Source organism: Eleutherodactylus coqui, chromosome 2 (genome assembly GCF_035609145.1).
Source record: "Eleutherodactylus coqui strain aEleCoq1 chromosome 2, aEleCoq1.hap1, whole genome shotgun sequence".
In the NCBI taxonomy this organism is placed as follows: Eukaryota; Metazoa; Chordata; class Amphibia; order Anura; family Eleutherodactylidae; genus Eleutherodactylus; species Eleutherodactylus coqui.
In genome coordinates, this window is record NC_089838.1 from 170,482,085 (window position 1) to 170,496,655 (window position 14,571).

The 14,571-nt window shown below is 40.4% G+C and overlaps 1 protein-coding gene across 1 annotated transcript in view; it reads right to left on the reverse strand.

Moving 5' to 3' along the window:
- CPNE8 (copine 8) overlaps nt 1-14,571 on the reverse strand; it is a 251,176-nt gene that overhangs the window by 94,419 nt on the left and 142,186 nt on the right. Inside the window, exon 7 of the mRNA XM_066591905.1 lies at nt 3,396-3,459. Coding sequence (XP_066448002.1) covers nt 3,396-3,459 — 64 coding nt within the window. The remainder of the gene's footprint in view (nt 1-3,395; nt 3,460-14,571) is intronic.

Here is a 14,571-nt window from a genome sequence, read left to right on the forward strand (position 1 = left end):
TTCGTTCCAACGGCCAAAAGCGAGTGATAATTGTTACAAGTAAACGTGGGCATCATGCAATTTTCGCTTGAACGATGATTTTAAGGTTAAATTAAAGCAAACACATTTATATTTTCAGTAGACAGCACGCGGTTTTCCCCACAGCATGTTTACACTCGCCGGGAGAGAACAATGCAGCTTTTTGCACAGTTTTCTGGATGTGTGTTGAAACACACGCTGGGCTCTGCAAACAACTTGTGCAGATCCTGTTACATGCAAATGAAGATGATAAAGTGTTAACGGCCATTAACACTTTATGCAAATAGATTGCTAAATCTTTCAATCATCTTTCAATCTTTCTGTCCCTTTACACACAATAGCAGCTGGCATTGGCCGTCTTCGTGAGAGATTCAGTGGGTGGATCCTTAGCTACAACCTTTGATTCAGTTTGCCGCAGGATATCTTAGAGATAGCCAACAAGTACTTCAAAACGTGTCTCAGTTTTCTTGATTCCAAACTTCTTGGATCACACTGGCTGTTGTGTTGTTCTAGTCAAGTATCTCTCATTCCATAGCCATACAGGAAATAGAACATCATTTACTAAATATAGTGCCTATTCAAAAGTGTGAGTTCTTTGTAATGGCTACTACTTTTTTATTAACACATACATACTTCAGGTTTCACACTACTTTCTATCTTCAGATTTGAAGCGTCCCTAAGGGCTCAAAGTTCACACATTCCCTAACAAATCTGACAACGTTGTATTGGAAGAATGACATCTTTCCTTAGGTCAATCCTTTCTGCTATAGTATCATCTGGTATTATCTGGGGTCTCGGGGGGGGGGGGGGGGGGGGGGGCGCCCGTATCAGATTTCTTTACATATGTGAATGATAATCCAGATTACCTGAGATCTGTGAAACGGAATTATGCAGATTCTCTGATCTGAAGCGTTCCTAAGGGCTCAAAGTTCACACATATCCTAACAAATCTGACAACGCTGTATTGGAAGAATTACATCTTTCCTTAGGTCAATCCTTTCTGCTATAGTATCGTCTGGTATTATCTGGGGTCTCGGTGGGGCGCCCGTACCAGATTTCTTTACATATGTGAATGATAATCCAGATTACCTGAGATTTGTGAAACGGAATTATGCAGATTCTGTGATCTTTAATAATTTAATTTGGTTGTGCACAGTGTCCATAATAAAGTTTTTTCTTCTATTTACAACAAGCCTAACCATCCTAAGTATACTACCAAGTCAGTCCTTTTAGAGCAGGGGTGTCAAACTAATGTTCACCGAGGGCCACATTAGCCTTATGGTTGCTTTCAAAAGGCTGCTTTTAACTGTATATTAAGGTCTTGCTTGCACTAGCGTATTTGCACAGCGTATTATGCGCAAAATTCTTGTGCATGTAACACAGTAAATAGAACTCATTCATTATCTATTTTGCTGTGTATTATGCACTGCAATTGTCCGCTGAAGAGAATAGATGTCCGCGATGTCAACGAGCCTATCAGCATTCATTTTTGCGGCAAAAAACACAGGCATAAGCAATTTTTGGTTGCGCAAATATGCAGTGTATTTGAACGGTCGAAAATGCATTATGCCTGTCTTAATAAGCCCTAATAGCGACCTCCACAGTGGCCCCAATAGTAACAGTAACCCCCATAGTAAGTGACCCCCATAGTGGCCAGAGTAGTAACAGTGTCCTCTATAAGGGCCCCAGTAGTAATAGTGACCCCCACAGTAGGGACTAGGCTGCACATTATTGGCCTCTGGCCAGGCAGCATCCCTACAGGCTTTACATTCACCCAGCCTACAGCTACGGACTGGCGACAGAAGCTGCGGTCCGGCAGTGGCAGCCACTGCACAGTCTGCAACTGCCGATCTCTAGCCTCAGTGCAGATACTAGTGGGAAGAGGTCAGTGGTCACAGATTCTGCACTGCTCCGCCAGCATCTGCACTGAGGTGAGAGATCAGTGGTCGCAAACTCAGCAGCGGTTGCCGCCACTGGACCAGAGCTGCAGTATAATTCTTGTTATTTTGATGCACAGCCGGCGGGCCACATAAAATGATGCAGCAGGCCAGATTCGTCCCACAGGCTTTGTGTTTCACACGTGTGCCTTAGGGGAATAAACCAAAATTAAATGTTCATGTTTGGACAAATCAGATTAGGAAAAAAAAATTGAGATTGAAATCCATGCCCGAAAACTAGACGTTTTAAACCATAGATGTTGAATAGAGTAGCAGGCGCAGTCGAGAAAAAAAACTAAGATAGTTTATTGAAGGATACTCAAAATAAAATTCTAAGTCCATGCTTATTTTCCACAGCCTATAGCCATAATTATCAAATGAAACTGATTTCTTTACAAAAATCTACTGGTACGGTATTAAGGTAAAAAACGTTTTACTATTCTCAATCATGAGTGCAGAATTGTAGCCAAGCAAGGCAAAACCATACCAACTAAAATGGTTATGTCCTGGCATATACAGCATTAGACCATCACAAACTACATCGCTGTCAACTAAAGGTTTTTTCAATGTGGACAGAATCAATGTGTAGTATGTAAATATACAGTCAATCATACTTTGTAATTCAGACTTGTTTCGGGCCAGGTTGTCTCTATTCATTCATTCATCCATCCATCCATCCATCCATTGTAGAAAGAACCATGTAATATATTGTATTTTTGGTAAGTCTTCTCATATTAAGTATATAGGTTGTACAACACAAATGCTTAAAACCAAATTAGCGGAACACCTTTCATACATTGCTAAACAAATGCTACGGTACAATCACTGGGGGCTGCATGACATTTTGTCAATATACATGCAGGAGATGTTTCACGTTTTTCATTTTATGCAATGGAATGAGTCAACAAGCCTATGCGAGGTGGAGATTGGCAGCACAATTTATACAGACGCGCATATTTTCAGCATGAAAAGTGGTACTAAAGTTCCTCGTGGCATGAACTAGAGGCAAGACCTATATTTGTATTGAATCTAATGGCAGCATCAGTAATATTTTAATGATTTAATATTGTAATATAATATGGTTAATTAAGGGTTAAAGAAAGTCTGTCATCTAAATTTAGTGATACGAGTAGTTTACATAGTTACATGTGCGCTGTTACATTGAATGCAGATACCTTTATCAGCTTCCAGAGCTTTGCCATTCCTGAGATATCGCTCCTCAATAGTGTCATGCGTCATTTCTGAAGTCTCCCCTCTTAGCTTGTACTGTAAAACTGTGGAATTTCTGCATTGATTCTGTCAGCGGAAATTCCTCAGCGTTTACTGCCCGTGTGACGTTAGGATTATAATTTAATATTGTATACCTGAAGTCTTCTATAGTCTAACAAGGACAGAAGGTAACTATGGTGCTGGAAGAAAATGAATGCACACGCTACTTACTCTACAATTATTCAGCTCTTCAGCAGTAATCATGATGATTCCACAGTTCTTTCCTGGAATTCCTCTATTTAAGAAGAAAAATCATGTAAATGTAGGGGCTTATAAAGAAATGATTACAAATTTAAAAATTCTGGTTAATTAAATAAGCATTAAAAGCAAAGTCTGCAGGAGGATTTAGATGAAAACAAAAATTATATTTTGAGCGGTATAAGAATAACATTATGTTCACATAGATGGACTGTTTATTTCTGATCATTAATGGTTTAAATGGGTTCTGACATGAATAATGTTTTTATGCTTTAGCAGCCATTGTTCCCTGGTCTGCCTAATGGACACAGGGAACCCACAGTTTAATGGCTGCTAAAACATAAAAACATAATACTTACCTTTTCTTCTGTTGTCGTCGTCATCAGGGGGGTCATCTCCCAGCAGGCGCTGCTCTTCCTCTTCTTCCTCCACGAGCCGCGCTGCTCCGGGATCGCGCGCATGCGCAGTGGAGAGGTGCTCTCTGACAGGAGTCAGGACAGGCCGCGTCTCCACTGCGCACGCGCAGAATCTCGGAGTTCAGCCAGGATGGACGGGCCGCCCACAGCAAGCACTGCTTGTGACGCGCTTGCTGTGGGGGAGGCCCGTCCGTTCACCTCGGAAGTGGCTGACGGACGGAGCAGAGCAGGAAGTGGTCATTTTCACTGCTCCTGCTCTGCTTCTACAAGCCACAGAAAAAGATGCCGGCTGGAGGGGACATGCCTGGCGATCTGTCCTAGCCAGGCAAGGTGAGTAAAAATTTTTTTTTTTAAATCAGAACCCCTTTAAGAATATGATATAAGGTTTAATAGCATTTATATTTCATAGATGAAATCAAGGGCTGTCTGTCCGGAGACAACACAACACAAACTGTGTCTGAGCATGCAAGCAACAGTTGACAACTACAGTATGAAGCAATGACCTAACACATATGTCTTTAGTACAGATCTTGGGACCTTGGCATTCTACTATTATACAGTTATTTATATTCTTGGAAGCAATGAAGGAGAAGACCTTTCAAAGTTGGCAAAGTTTCACACGATGATCTGTGTTGTACACACATATACAGTACACTACAATCAAACACGGTAAGCCTGCAAATGTTTCTTTCAAAAATGGACCATGAAGGCATGATATATTTGTAAAGAGAATTCACATCTTATGAATAAAGCTAATTAGTGGAGCAGAGAAGGATGGGATAGGTCCACATCTAAAAATATCAGAAACCTCCTGGAGAACTATGGTAATAAGAATTACCGCAGTTGTAGTACAACTTTTTAAGCTTCATGTCTTTAAATTTGAAACCATGGACTAAAGATTGTTGAACTAATGCTGGGTTTACATGGGACGACAGTCTGCTAAACGAGGTCACCGCTAAGGTTGTTAGCGCTTAAGCAGAGTGTTTCGACAGTCAGATCACTGCTGACTTCTCGCTCAGTGATTCACATTCTATGTGAAGTGCTGAGCGGGGAGCATTCACACAGCGAGAAGTCAGTGATCCAGGAATGATTTTTCTGCTGGTTGATAACAAAAAGTATACAATGTTTTTTGCTTTTGGGCCTAAAGATTATCAGGCATTTTCATTTAAACGAATCTGTGTGATAATGGTCCCATGTAAATGACGCTTAGAAGTAATTAGAAGTTGTCAGAGTTCTAGCAGTAGATTTTAAGTCTACTGGCCACCTACCTTGGCTCTAAAGAGATAACAAGGGTGTAGGAAGCCTTATATAGGCCACGAAATAAGGAAATTGTTTTCCAAAGAAAAACTTCCGGAAACGTTTTCCTGATCTCACAGTAGGGCCCCACAGAGACAAACTTCCTGATCTCACTGAAGGGTGTATTTCCAAGGACAGCACATGGACCGGTCAAACGATGAGACTATTCAAATGAACACGGTTTTTGCCCACGGACCAACTGTCCATGTAAATGAAAATAAATATAACAATGTAAAAAAAACTGCATGTGCTTTTGTTGTCCCTTTTCACATTAGAAAATAGGGCATGCAATGAATGGGTTCCATGAAAATTGGACAGCACATAGACAGCATCTGTCTGCTCAACTTTGTTTGGGCCTAAGTTTCTAGGGTGAAACTCACATATGGCAATCTGAATACAGCCTTAAGGATCTGATCCCCATCCTTGACACACAAGCCACATAATGCCATAATACATCGATATAAAATGGACTTACAGACCTTTTAACTGAAGAGCAATATGTTAATCCAACGAAAGGTAATCATCATTGCAAACCTATATAACAAGCATCACTTCTAAGAGGGTATATTCACATGGAGCTCTAATTTTATTTTTGCTGCAGGCTTTCTATTGTATCCCACATGGTTCAGGTAGTCGTTCTCAAAGTTGACTCAGCCTTCCATCCTCTCAAAGATAGGCCATCAGTTTTTAAAGGATGGATTATACCTTTAATGTTAAAAATAATTCAGCACAATTCAGAATATCTATGAGGCCTAAATTACAGTTAAATCTTAAAATAGCTTGATATGTGTGATGTGAAAGACTCTTTATTAATGATCTGGGTCTGAAGAATAAAATGCCTTATTATCTTAAACGTTTTTATACTAAATATTTGTCTTATTTTGGACAATTAAATATGGATTTTTTTAACCACTAATTTTTAGTAAGAGAATATAACTCCATCCACACTTCACTGACAGTCACAAATGCTCCCCTTTCTCATGTGTTGAACCTTTACTGTTATAAGCAGAACATTCACAATAGGTGATTGTTATCTGAGGTTATCAAATCTGTGACCTGACACAACCTTTGATGTTAGTGCAACAATAAGATTCTCTACCATAGTAAATATAAAGTCCCGTAGTATGGTCAATCCACATTCACTCGCAGTGGCCAATGGCCAAATGATTTAGCTGTAAAATCATGAGCCCATTGGGCAAGCTTCACGTTTGTAGCACCAAACCATGTGTCCTTACCCTAAAGCTAGCGGATGTATACAAATTCTCTTTACATCCTCCCCTACACTCACACATTAATCTCAGTGTGAGGCCATGTTTTAGCTTTCATTTGTTAAGCCAAGTAGACATGCTGAGATTGCTCATATGATGCCTGTATATATACCTGTGTAAGAGCATGGCATGCATGAAACATTATCTAAAACCAACCCCAAACAGCACTTTTAACTTGCGCAATGTGTAAAGGATATTTCATAGATTTACAAGCATTGCATTTTGGGTCACTAAAGTTTTTCCGGACCCAAAATTGTCCTATGAAAATTGCCATAAGTTTCAGTAATTTTAGCTAGAGATGAGCGAGTATACTCACTAAGGGCAATTACTCGAGCGAGCATGGTCCTTAGCGAGTACCTGCCCGCTCAGAAGGAAAAGTTCCGGGTGTCGGCAGGGAAGAAAGGAGGGAAGATCTCTCTCTCCTTCCCGCTCCCCCCTGCTCACTTCCGCAACTCACTGCTCACCCGCGCTGGCAGCCGACTCTTTAGAGACGAACGAGCGGGCAGCTACTCGAATAAGGCACTACTCGCTCGAGTAATTGCCCTTAGTGAGTATGCTCGCTCATCTCTAATTCTAGAGAGTTTCAATTGGTAACCTACTGAAGCAAGCAGTTCTCGGTCAATAAGTTATGTAAATATAAATTGACATAATACTTTTAAGCGTATTTAAAGCGTTAGTTTTTTTTTTTTTTTTTAAATTATTTCAGCTATTGAAAGGAACTCTGGAGGTGTGCCAAACTCCAAAGCTGCAAAGTAATGATACCAGCATAACAATCACAATATTGCAGGTGTCCTTTCACATTAATTCTCCACAAATTGTACATTATTACAGTGTCAGCACAATGAAAAAGGTTATGAAAAAAATCAAACAAGGCTTTTCCACATCAAATTATATGAATGCTTTAATATTAAGCATTTTTACCAAAGTTATCCTTCAACACATGCACAACAAAGTTGAGGTGCACACAGAAATCAATATCTAATTTAGAAATTGTTCTTTTACCAATCTTGTCAAAGCCTGTTTAGCTCTCATGCTTAGCTCTTTGGAGAAAAAAAAAACTCCAGCAAATTCCAATTAAACTCCACAAGTCCTCAATAACGCCGAATGAATTTTTTCTTATGGAGGCCAAGAAATCAAATCCGTAGAATACAGTGGAGTACAATACCAGAACAGCTTTAGATTTAGTTACTATGACATCTACATTTCCATACTAATTTAGAGACTGACTGGCTGATGCATTCCATTTCCTGTAATTCAATATTCTACATAATAGAATGGCAGACACATACCAAACTGTGCCCCGATTATGGTGCCAGATTCTGCCACCCAAGACAACCTGGTGTTTTTATTCCCTAAACAATTCTAACATGGAGTTTCAGGTCCGCACAATGATAAAAAAAATGGGTTAGAATTAGAGATGAGCGAGTATACTCGCTAAGGCTAACTACTCTAGCAAGTAGTGCCTTAGCCAAGTATACTCCTGCTCGTCTGTAAAGATTCGGAAAGTGATACTGTTCCCGATTTCACTTTTTGTGCTGTTGTCCCATCAAGTCATTTAAATTATTTTGTCCATTGTAATGCTCAATTCTTATAACCAGCATTTGCTAAAATGGGAATTCATGACAGACAACATGATTATAAATAAATAAATGAATGAAACACTTATCATAACGAAGCCCTCAAAGGCTTTTTGACAAACAGCTGGATATATCAATTATGTGCGGAAGAAAACAGATATAGAAAGGTCAAATTCTACAAGAATTTTCCAAACAGCTTAACAAGTACTTCTATCGATATACTCCTCGTCACCAGAGAGCACAGATAGCAGTATACACACTTCTCTTAAACAGTGCCAACAAGACTAACTACAACCAGTGTTTATGTGGATGCTAAAGATCAGCAAGAACTGTATTCAAAGTTGTGTGTTTAAAAAGTGAAACATTGCAGGACGTAGTGATAAGAGCGCATCCTATATACTGTTACACATTTTAGGTTTTAGAAATCTAGCAGCCAAAATTCAGTAAACCTGTGCTCGCAGTCCCTGACAAAGCATGTATCTGGCAGCAGACACTTTGTTTCATGGGTGCTATCCATAAATTATGTCTGTGATTATGGAAACAAGTTAGTGTAGACTCCAAGGGGAATATTGGTTCCAGCTGTTTCTCTACCAGGATAAATGTTAATACATTTTGGGATTAGTAGAGGCATTGCTATAGGGTTTGCAGCAGTCATTGTCCATAAAATTGAGGCCTATGTAGTCTCCATTAAGTGAATCTACACAGCCCAAGCACTGCACTACTTACTCCATATACTTACCCTCCTCACTACTTTCTCGGGTTCCTTTAAGAAGGTTCTACAATGTTTCTACTGATAAAATTCTACAGAGTTTTTTAGAAACAAAAACTGTGACATACAAAAGGTACAGTAGAGCTACACAGAGTGTTCCAAGAACCATAATACAGCTTTGCACAGCTTGAAGACGTACAAAGTTCTCCGAAAATAAGACCATTTCATATTAATTTTTGCCCAAAAGAGGCACTGGGTCTTATTTTCATGGGATGTCTTATCATTCTTACCTAGCAGGCACCGTCCAAGTCCCTCCAGCTGCTTTCCCAATTAACAGCAAGCGATCTTTTGTTGGCGGCTGCGGACTGAAGCAAGAATGCCGAAGCTCTGAAACCAGTGGGGCGGACCTGAATGGCACCTGCTAGGTAATGCACTGCTTTTTTTTTTTATGTAGTGTAGCTAGCACTTATTTTCAGGGTAGGGCTTATATTTCAAGCCCCCACATAAATCAGGGTAGAGCTTATTATAAGAGTAGGGTTTATTTTAGGAGCAAGTCTTATTTATGGGGAAACACGGTAGGTCTGCATGCATGAGCAATGATGTATACACAAATGTACACAGGGTGAGATTTATGGTTTCACTGTAGATGGTGGGACTAAACTGAATGTCTGCACCACAACACCACAACACGTGAGCCTTTAGCCATACTTCTGCATTTAGGAAAAGCTCCTCTCAGAAAGCTATTAACAACTTTACTGTTTTTTTTTTATGGTAGGTGAATTTTAATTACATAATCATTGTACAATTATTAGAAAGTCAAAGGCATGCGAGTTTCAGCGTGGCCTGGCCGCAATGGACTGTCCGCAGAGTGTGGACGAGATTTTTGCAAATCTTCAACTTGCTGCTTAATATCTGGCCTAAGATTGCGGGTGGAATTCCACCCCATGTAAACCCAGCCTAAACCTGTGAAAAAGTAACTTCCCGCAGAAGTGATTTTTATTTCCCCCTACAGAACAAAATACATGTGAAAAAAACGAGGCACAGTTATATTACAATACTGAGAGTACATGGCAGTATTATCCCCAAATTAAAAATTCATCTATGTGTAGTAAGAAATACATAGCAAACCTAAAGATGTCTAAAAAAAAGTAAACCAGTATGAAATTCATAAAACTATTTTACGGACATTATGAGCTACTCTAACAGTACATTGCCAAAACGTTTTGCTCCCTATATTCACCGTATTGTTAATTATACATCTGAAAAACTAAAAGACAAAATTGCAATACATTTAATAAAGAATCGTTTTAAGGGGCTCCCTGGAAAGTAAAAAATCATACTGAAAAGAATAGATTAAAAGAAATCCCTAAATACTTCAATTATATACAGACGCTTGTCTAGTCTAGAAGGCAATCACTAGGTTCCTTAAAATGACTACCATCACATTAGTAAACAGGAAACCGATCCTTTGTACACAATAGGAGGTATTGTTTAAGGAGACCTCCAGTCCTCTTTCCAGATTGCCTATCAGTAATGTGGAATGTGAATTAGCAAACAGTCCAAGAGAATGTACATGACAAACGATGCCCGACACTCATCCCTGTATATACTCACTCCCATGCTATTACACAGGAGCGAGTATCACTGGATCGCCCACAGCGCAGCCAGCAGGGAGGTGGAGCGGCTAGAGGAGATTTCACTCCCTGCTCTCCTGCCCCTCTCCATTTACTGTAAGCAGTGGCTGCTCAGTACTGAACAGCTGCTGTTTACACCAAACGATGGTCGTTCAGCATTTAAAGTATGCTTAAAACTGAATGACTGGATGATTCCTAGCCAGTCATTCAGTTTCTGCATGCTTTTACACAATGTGATTATAGTTGAAAACCCCATGGGAGCCTGAACAACCAGAGCAATAACCATCCTGTGTAAAAGGACCTTATCTCAACCGAGAAACCATCTGAAGGCCCATTTACACGAGCAGATAAATCGCTCAAAGATTGCTCAAACGACAGTTTGAGCGACAGCTTTGAGGGATTATTTTGCATAAAAAAATAATTGGTATTTAAGTAACTACTCAGCTACTTAAATACAAATTATGTATGAAAATGAAGCCTTCGCTGAACGCAGTCTAATAGCCTGAGGCTATTATCTGCGCTCAGATCCTTTGCTCTCCACTGGGGAAACAATGCTATCAGCACTTTCCCCGTGGAGAACGACTGATAAACATGAGCGATGATTTTTAAGTGAGCTTGATTTTAACGATCAGCAAAAAGTGCCCGAAATGCAGGTGCCCTGCGCCCATTTATACGCACCGATTATCGCTAAAACAATCGCCGATTAGCGAATTTTTAGCGATAATCGTCCAGTGTAAATGGGGCTTAAGGCTCTCTTCACATCTGTATCAGAAACTCTATTCAAAGCTTCTGGCATAGTGCCAGCAAAACCCCCAGATAAGTAGCACACCACTCTATTATCCATTAAATGTAGATCTAGAGCAACAAGATTAGTTTTAATAGTAGAATTTTGACTTTTAGTAGGATGGCAAAAACTTCCTTTTTAAAAGGAGTTGTACCAGAATATCACATTATTCCCTATTCAACTCAACATCTCCATCAGACTGATCAATCACAATCACTAGCTTCATATGTTAACCAGTCCAACAAAGGCAGTAGCCACCCTTGCTGCCCCAGCTTAAAAACATTTGTCTGACAGGATATATTCTCAACTACAAGTCAACAGAAATACTAAAGTACGCCCTTCCTCATTTCCTGTGTTACTCACATAATCCTATCCTATTCTGAAAACCGACCCCTTCAAAAAAGACTACAAGTGACAGTTACCTTGCTACCACCACACTATGAACACCTTTATCTTCATCTATTTTCCCTTCTTTGCAAACCGTAAGCCTTTGGCCCAGTGCCCACAGACAAATTCCACGAGGAATTTCCGCCATTGCATCGCTGCCATAGGATTGTCTGCATGTACGCAATCCTATGCAGACAGCTGCGTTTTTGATCGTGGAAAATACACACGGTAACAAAATTGCGGCCCGTCGTATTTCTGTCCGAGTCTCAGCTGACACACAGTCTCTCCTCTGCCCATGTGCGGCTGTGCGCCAGCCCGCACATCGCAGAGCAGGAAGAGAAGACGCCGGACGGGTAAGCGAGGGGTCACTGCAGAGGCACAGGTCACATCCCGCTGCGAGAATCTCACAGTCGGAATTCGACCGGCTGTGTGCATGATGCCTTATTGAGCAGAGTGTTTTCTCCCTCATTTAGAAGAGGTTTATTGTTCCATATTTTTATTATATATATGCTCAATAAGGCCTCATGCACACGACCGGTCGAATTCCGACAGATTCTCGCAGCGGGAATGCAACCCATACCTCTGCAGTGACCTCTCTCTTACCCGTCCGGTATCTTCTCTTCCTGCTCTGTGATGTGCCACTATACACACACACATTATAATATATATATATATATATATATATATATATATATATATATATATATATAGTGGAAGAGTCAGCTCAGGTAGAGTGCGGGATAGCAGCGTAACCAGTAGTCAGAGTCCACGACACAGGTATAGTCCAATACAGGCTTGGCCTGAGTTTATTAAAAGTTCATAAAATAAACAAAAAATACAGCCTTAGTTTTAGGCATAAACAAATTTCTGCTTCTCCAGCACTAGCTAAACAGAGTTCTTCCCTAACTATACGTTACGGCTAGCTGCAGCTGCACAAACACCCCACATTTGTACAAAGCCCGTTTTTTCCCTTGGTCAGGGATAAAGCCTACCTTGAGACCAGCAGCTTCCCGCATACCTAGCTGCACCCGGCCTCAACTCTGTCTGCAGCTTTGCAGACTTTATGGGCTAGGTAATTACCCAGCCTCTGCACCTGAGGAGCTTGCCTCCTCATAATAAGACCTGGAGTGGAGGGAGTGGAATGGACAGCCCCACTACCGAGCCTGCCATTCATTCCAAAAAAGACCGGCCCAAAAATATTTTACAAAAAAACATCTCCAGCAACTACCTTTGCTGGGGATCACGTCACACCCTGGTTTTTCCCGCGTCTCAGTACGTGAGACATGAACTCCTTTCATACCTAATGGGCGTAATACCTCAACCTTCGCGAAATATAGTGACTGTCAAGGATTAACCCCTTCAGTGTCTATAATATAAATATATTATATAACCATGTTTTTTGTATCTCCAAAACTCTGAAATTGAAGTAAATTTATTTATAATACTAATACATGGCGCAACTGAAAGAACTGGTAAAAACTCCTATATGGCAATTGCAAGTTTAACAAAAAATTCACCATATGCTTTAAAAGTGCCAGACATCACCAGCTAGTGAACATTTGCAATTCCTGCAACTAGCCAAGGGTCAAATCCAAAGGAGGAGGGTTCCTCTAACCCGCGATTATGCAGAGTATACACTCATTGAAATGCCTCTGCTATGCTAATTCATCAAACAATTGATAGCACAGAATAGTGAAAGAAGAAATCTCAGCATCAAGATGGCGCCTGATAACCACCAAATCTGTATGAATCTTGCATGGAAGTGTAATATACAGAGAAGACCTCCTGAGTGTGACAAGCTAGTGACACTGAAGGCTTTATTGCTACTTTAAATGACCAATCTGGTGAAAACACATTTTTTTCATCCCTGCACCCATTACCAATCTATAGCCAAACTGGATTAAATCTTTACAGCTAAGGTCTGGAACTGGAATTTATAGAAATTTTCAATACCACCCATGCCAATAAAAGTAGGCGCTTACGGAATACACGCAGTTTACAATGACGACAATACGTAAACGCCATTTACCCCTTAAGGACCAGACACTTTAGGGATTTTACCCATGTGGTGGTTTTACTGCCCTATTTTTTTTTTCTCTTAGCTATCAAAATTATTTTTGCTGTGTTTTCTTTTTTCGTGACATGCAGGGCTATTTTTTAAATATCTTTTTCACCGACTTATTTTTTCCTTTTTTTGTTTTATTGGGGGGGGGGGGGGGGGGAGCTAAAAATTTTTGGGAACGGATTCCTCATTTTGTTTCAGACGTTTTGATATATAGTATGTATGGTTTTGGATTACAGGGCACTTCTAGCTACGTTTTATGTTGGTGTCGGTTTTGGGTTATTTTCTTTCTTATGTATTGTAACAGGGTGAGAGGTGTGGTCTGGAATGGAAGATATAGGTCACAGAGGTTGTTAGCTTCTGTGATGTAGGTCAGTCCAGTTGCACTCCAGGCCAGATTTTCTACCTGAACAAGCAAGCTATATAAAGAGACAGGTGGAAGTGAGAAGGAGGTATGTGTGTCTGGGAGTACCAGACTTCTGTTGTAAGCAGAGAGACACTGTGACTAAACGGAGAGCTAGGTTGTCCCGGCAGGACACTTTGGGAACTCCGGCCCTAGGACTGGGGTCTGGAGACGCTACAACATAAAGACAAGCTGCGCTTCCAGACAACTACAGGTCTGTGAATATAAACGGACTTATTGCTGTTAAACTTAGTTGTGGACTTAATTGCTCCTCCTGTGGACTGTTGGAGGATAAAACTGATGGACTTGGCAAACTTTATACATTTTTTCTGGAGACCCAGTCGTTTCTGTTATGCTACAATTACGTTGAATAAACTAACAAAGAAGTAAAGGTTACCGTTAGCGTACTCATTAACCTCCGTGTCATTATAGTATGTATTGTTGTTTTATTCTGGAATTTTGTCTTACTTATGTATGTAATTATGTTTTTGACTATCTATGTCCCTCATGACATCTGGGGGACATTCACATGTTTTTTTTAATTTGTCACTTTCCCACTGTAGCTGTGGCATCCGTGGGAGCCCCAGTTACAGGGGAAAACAACCCCTGCAGT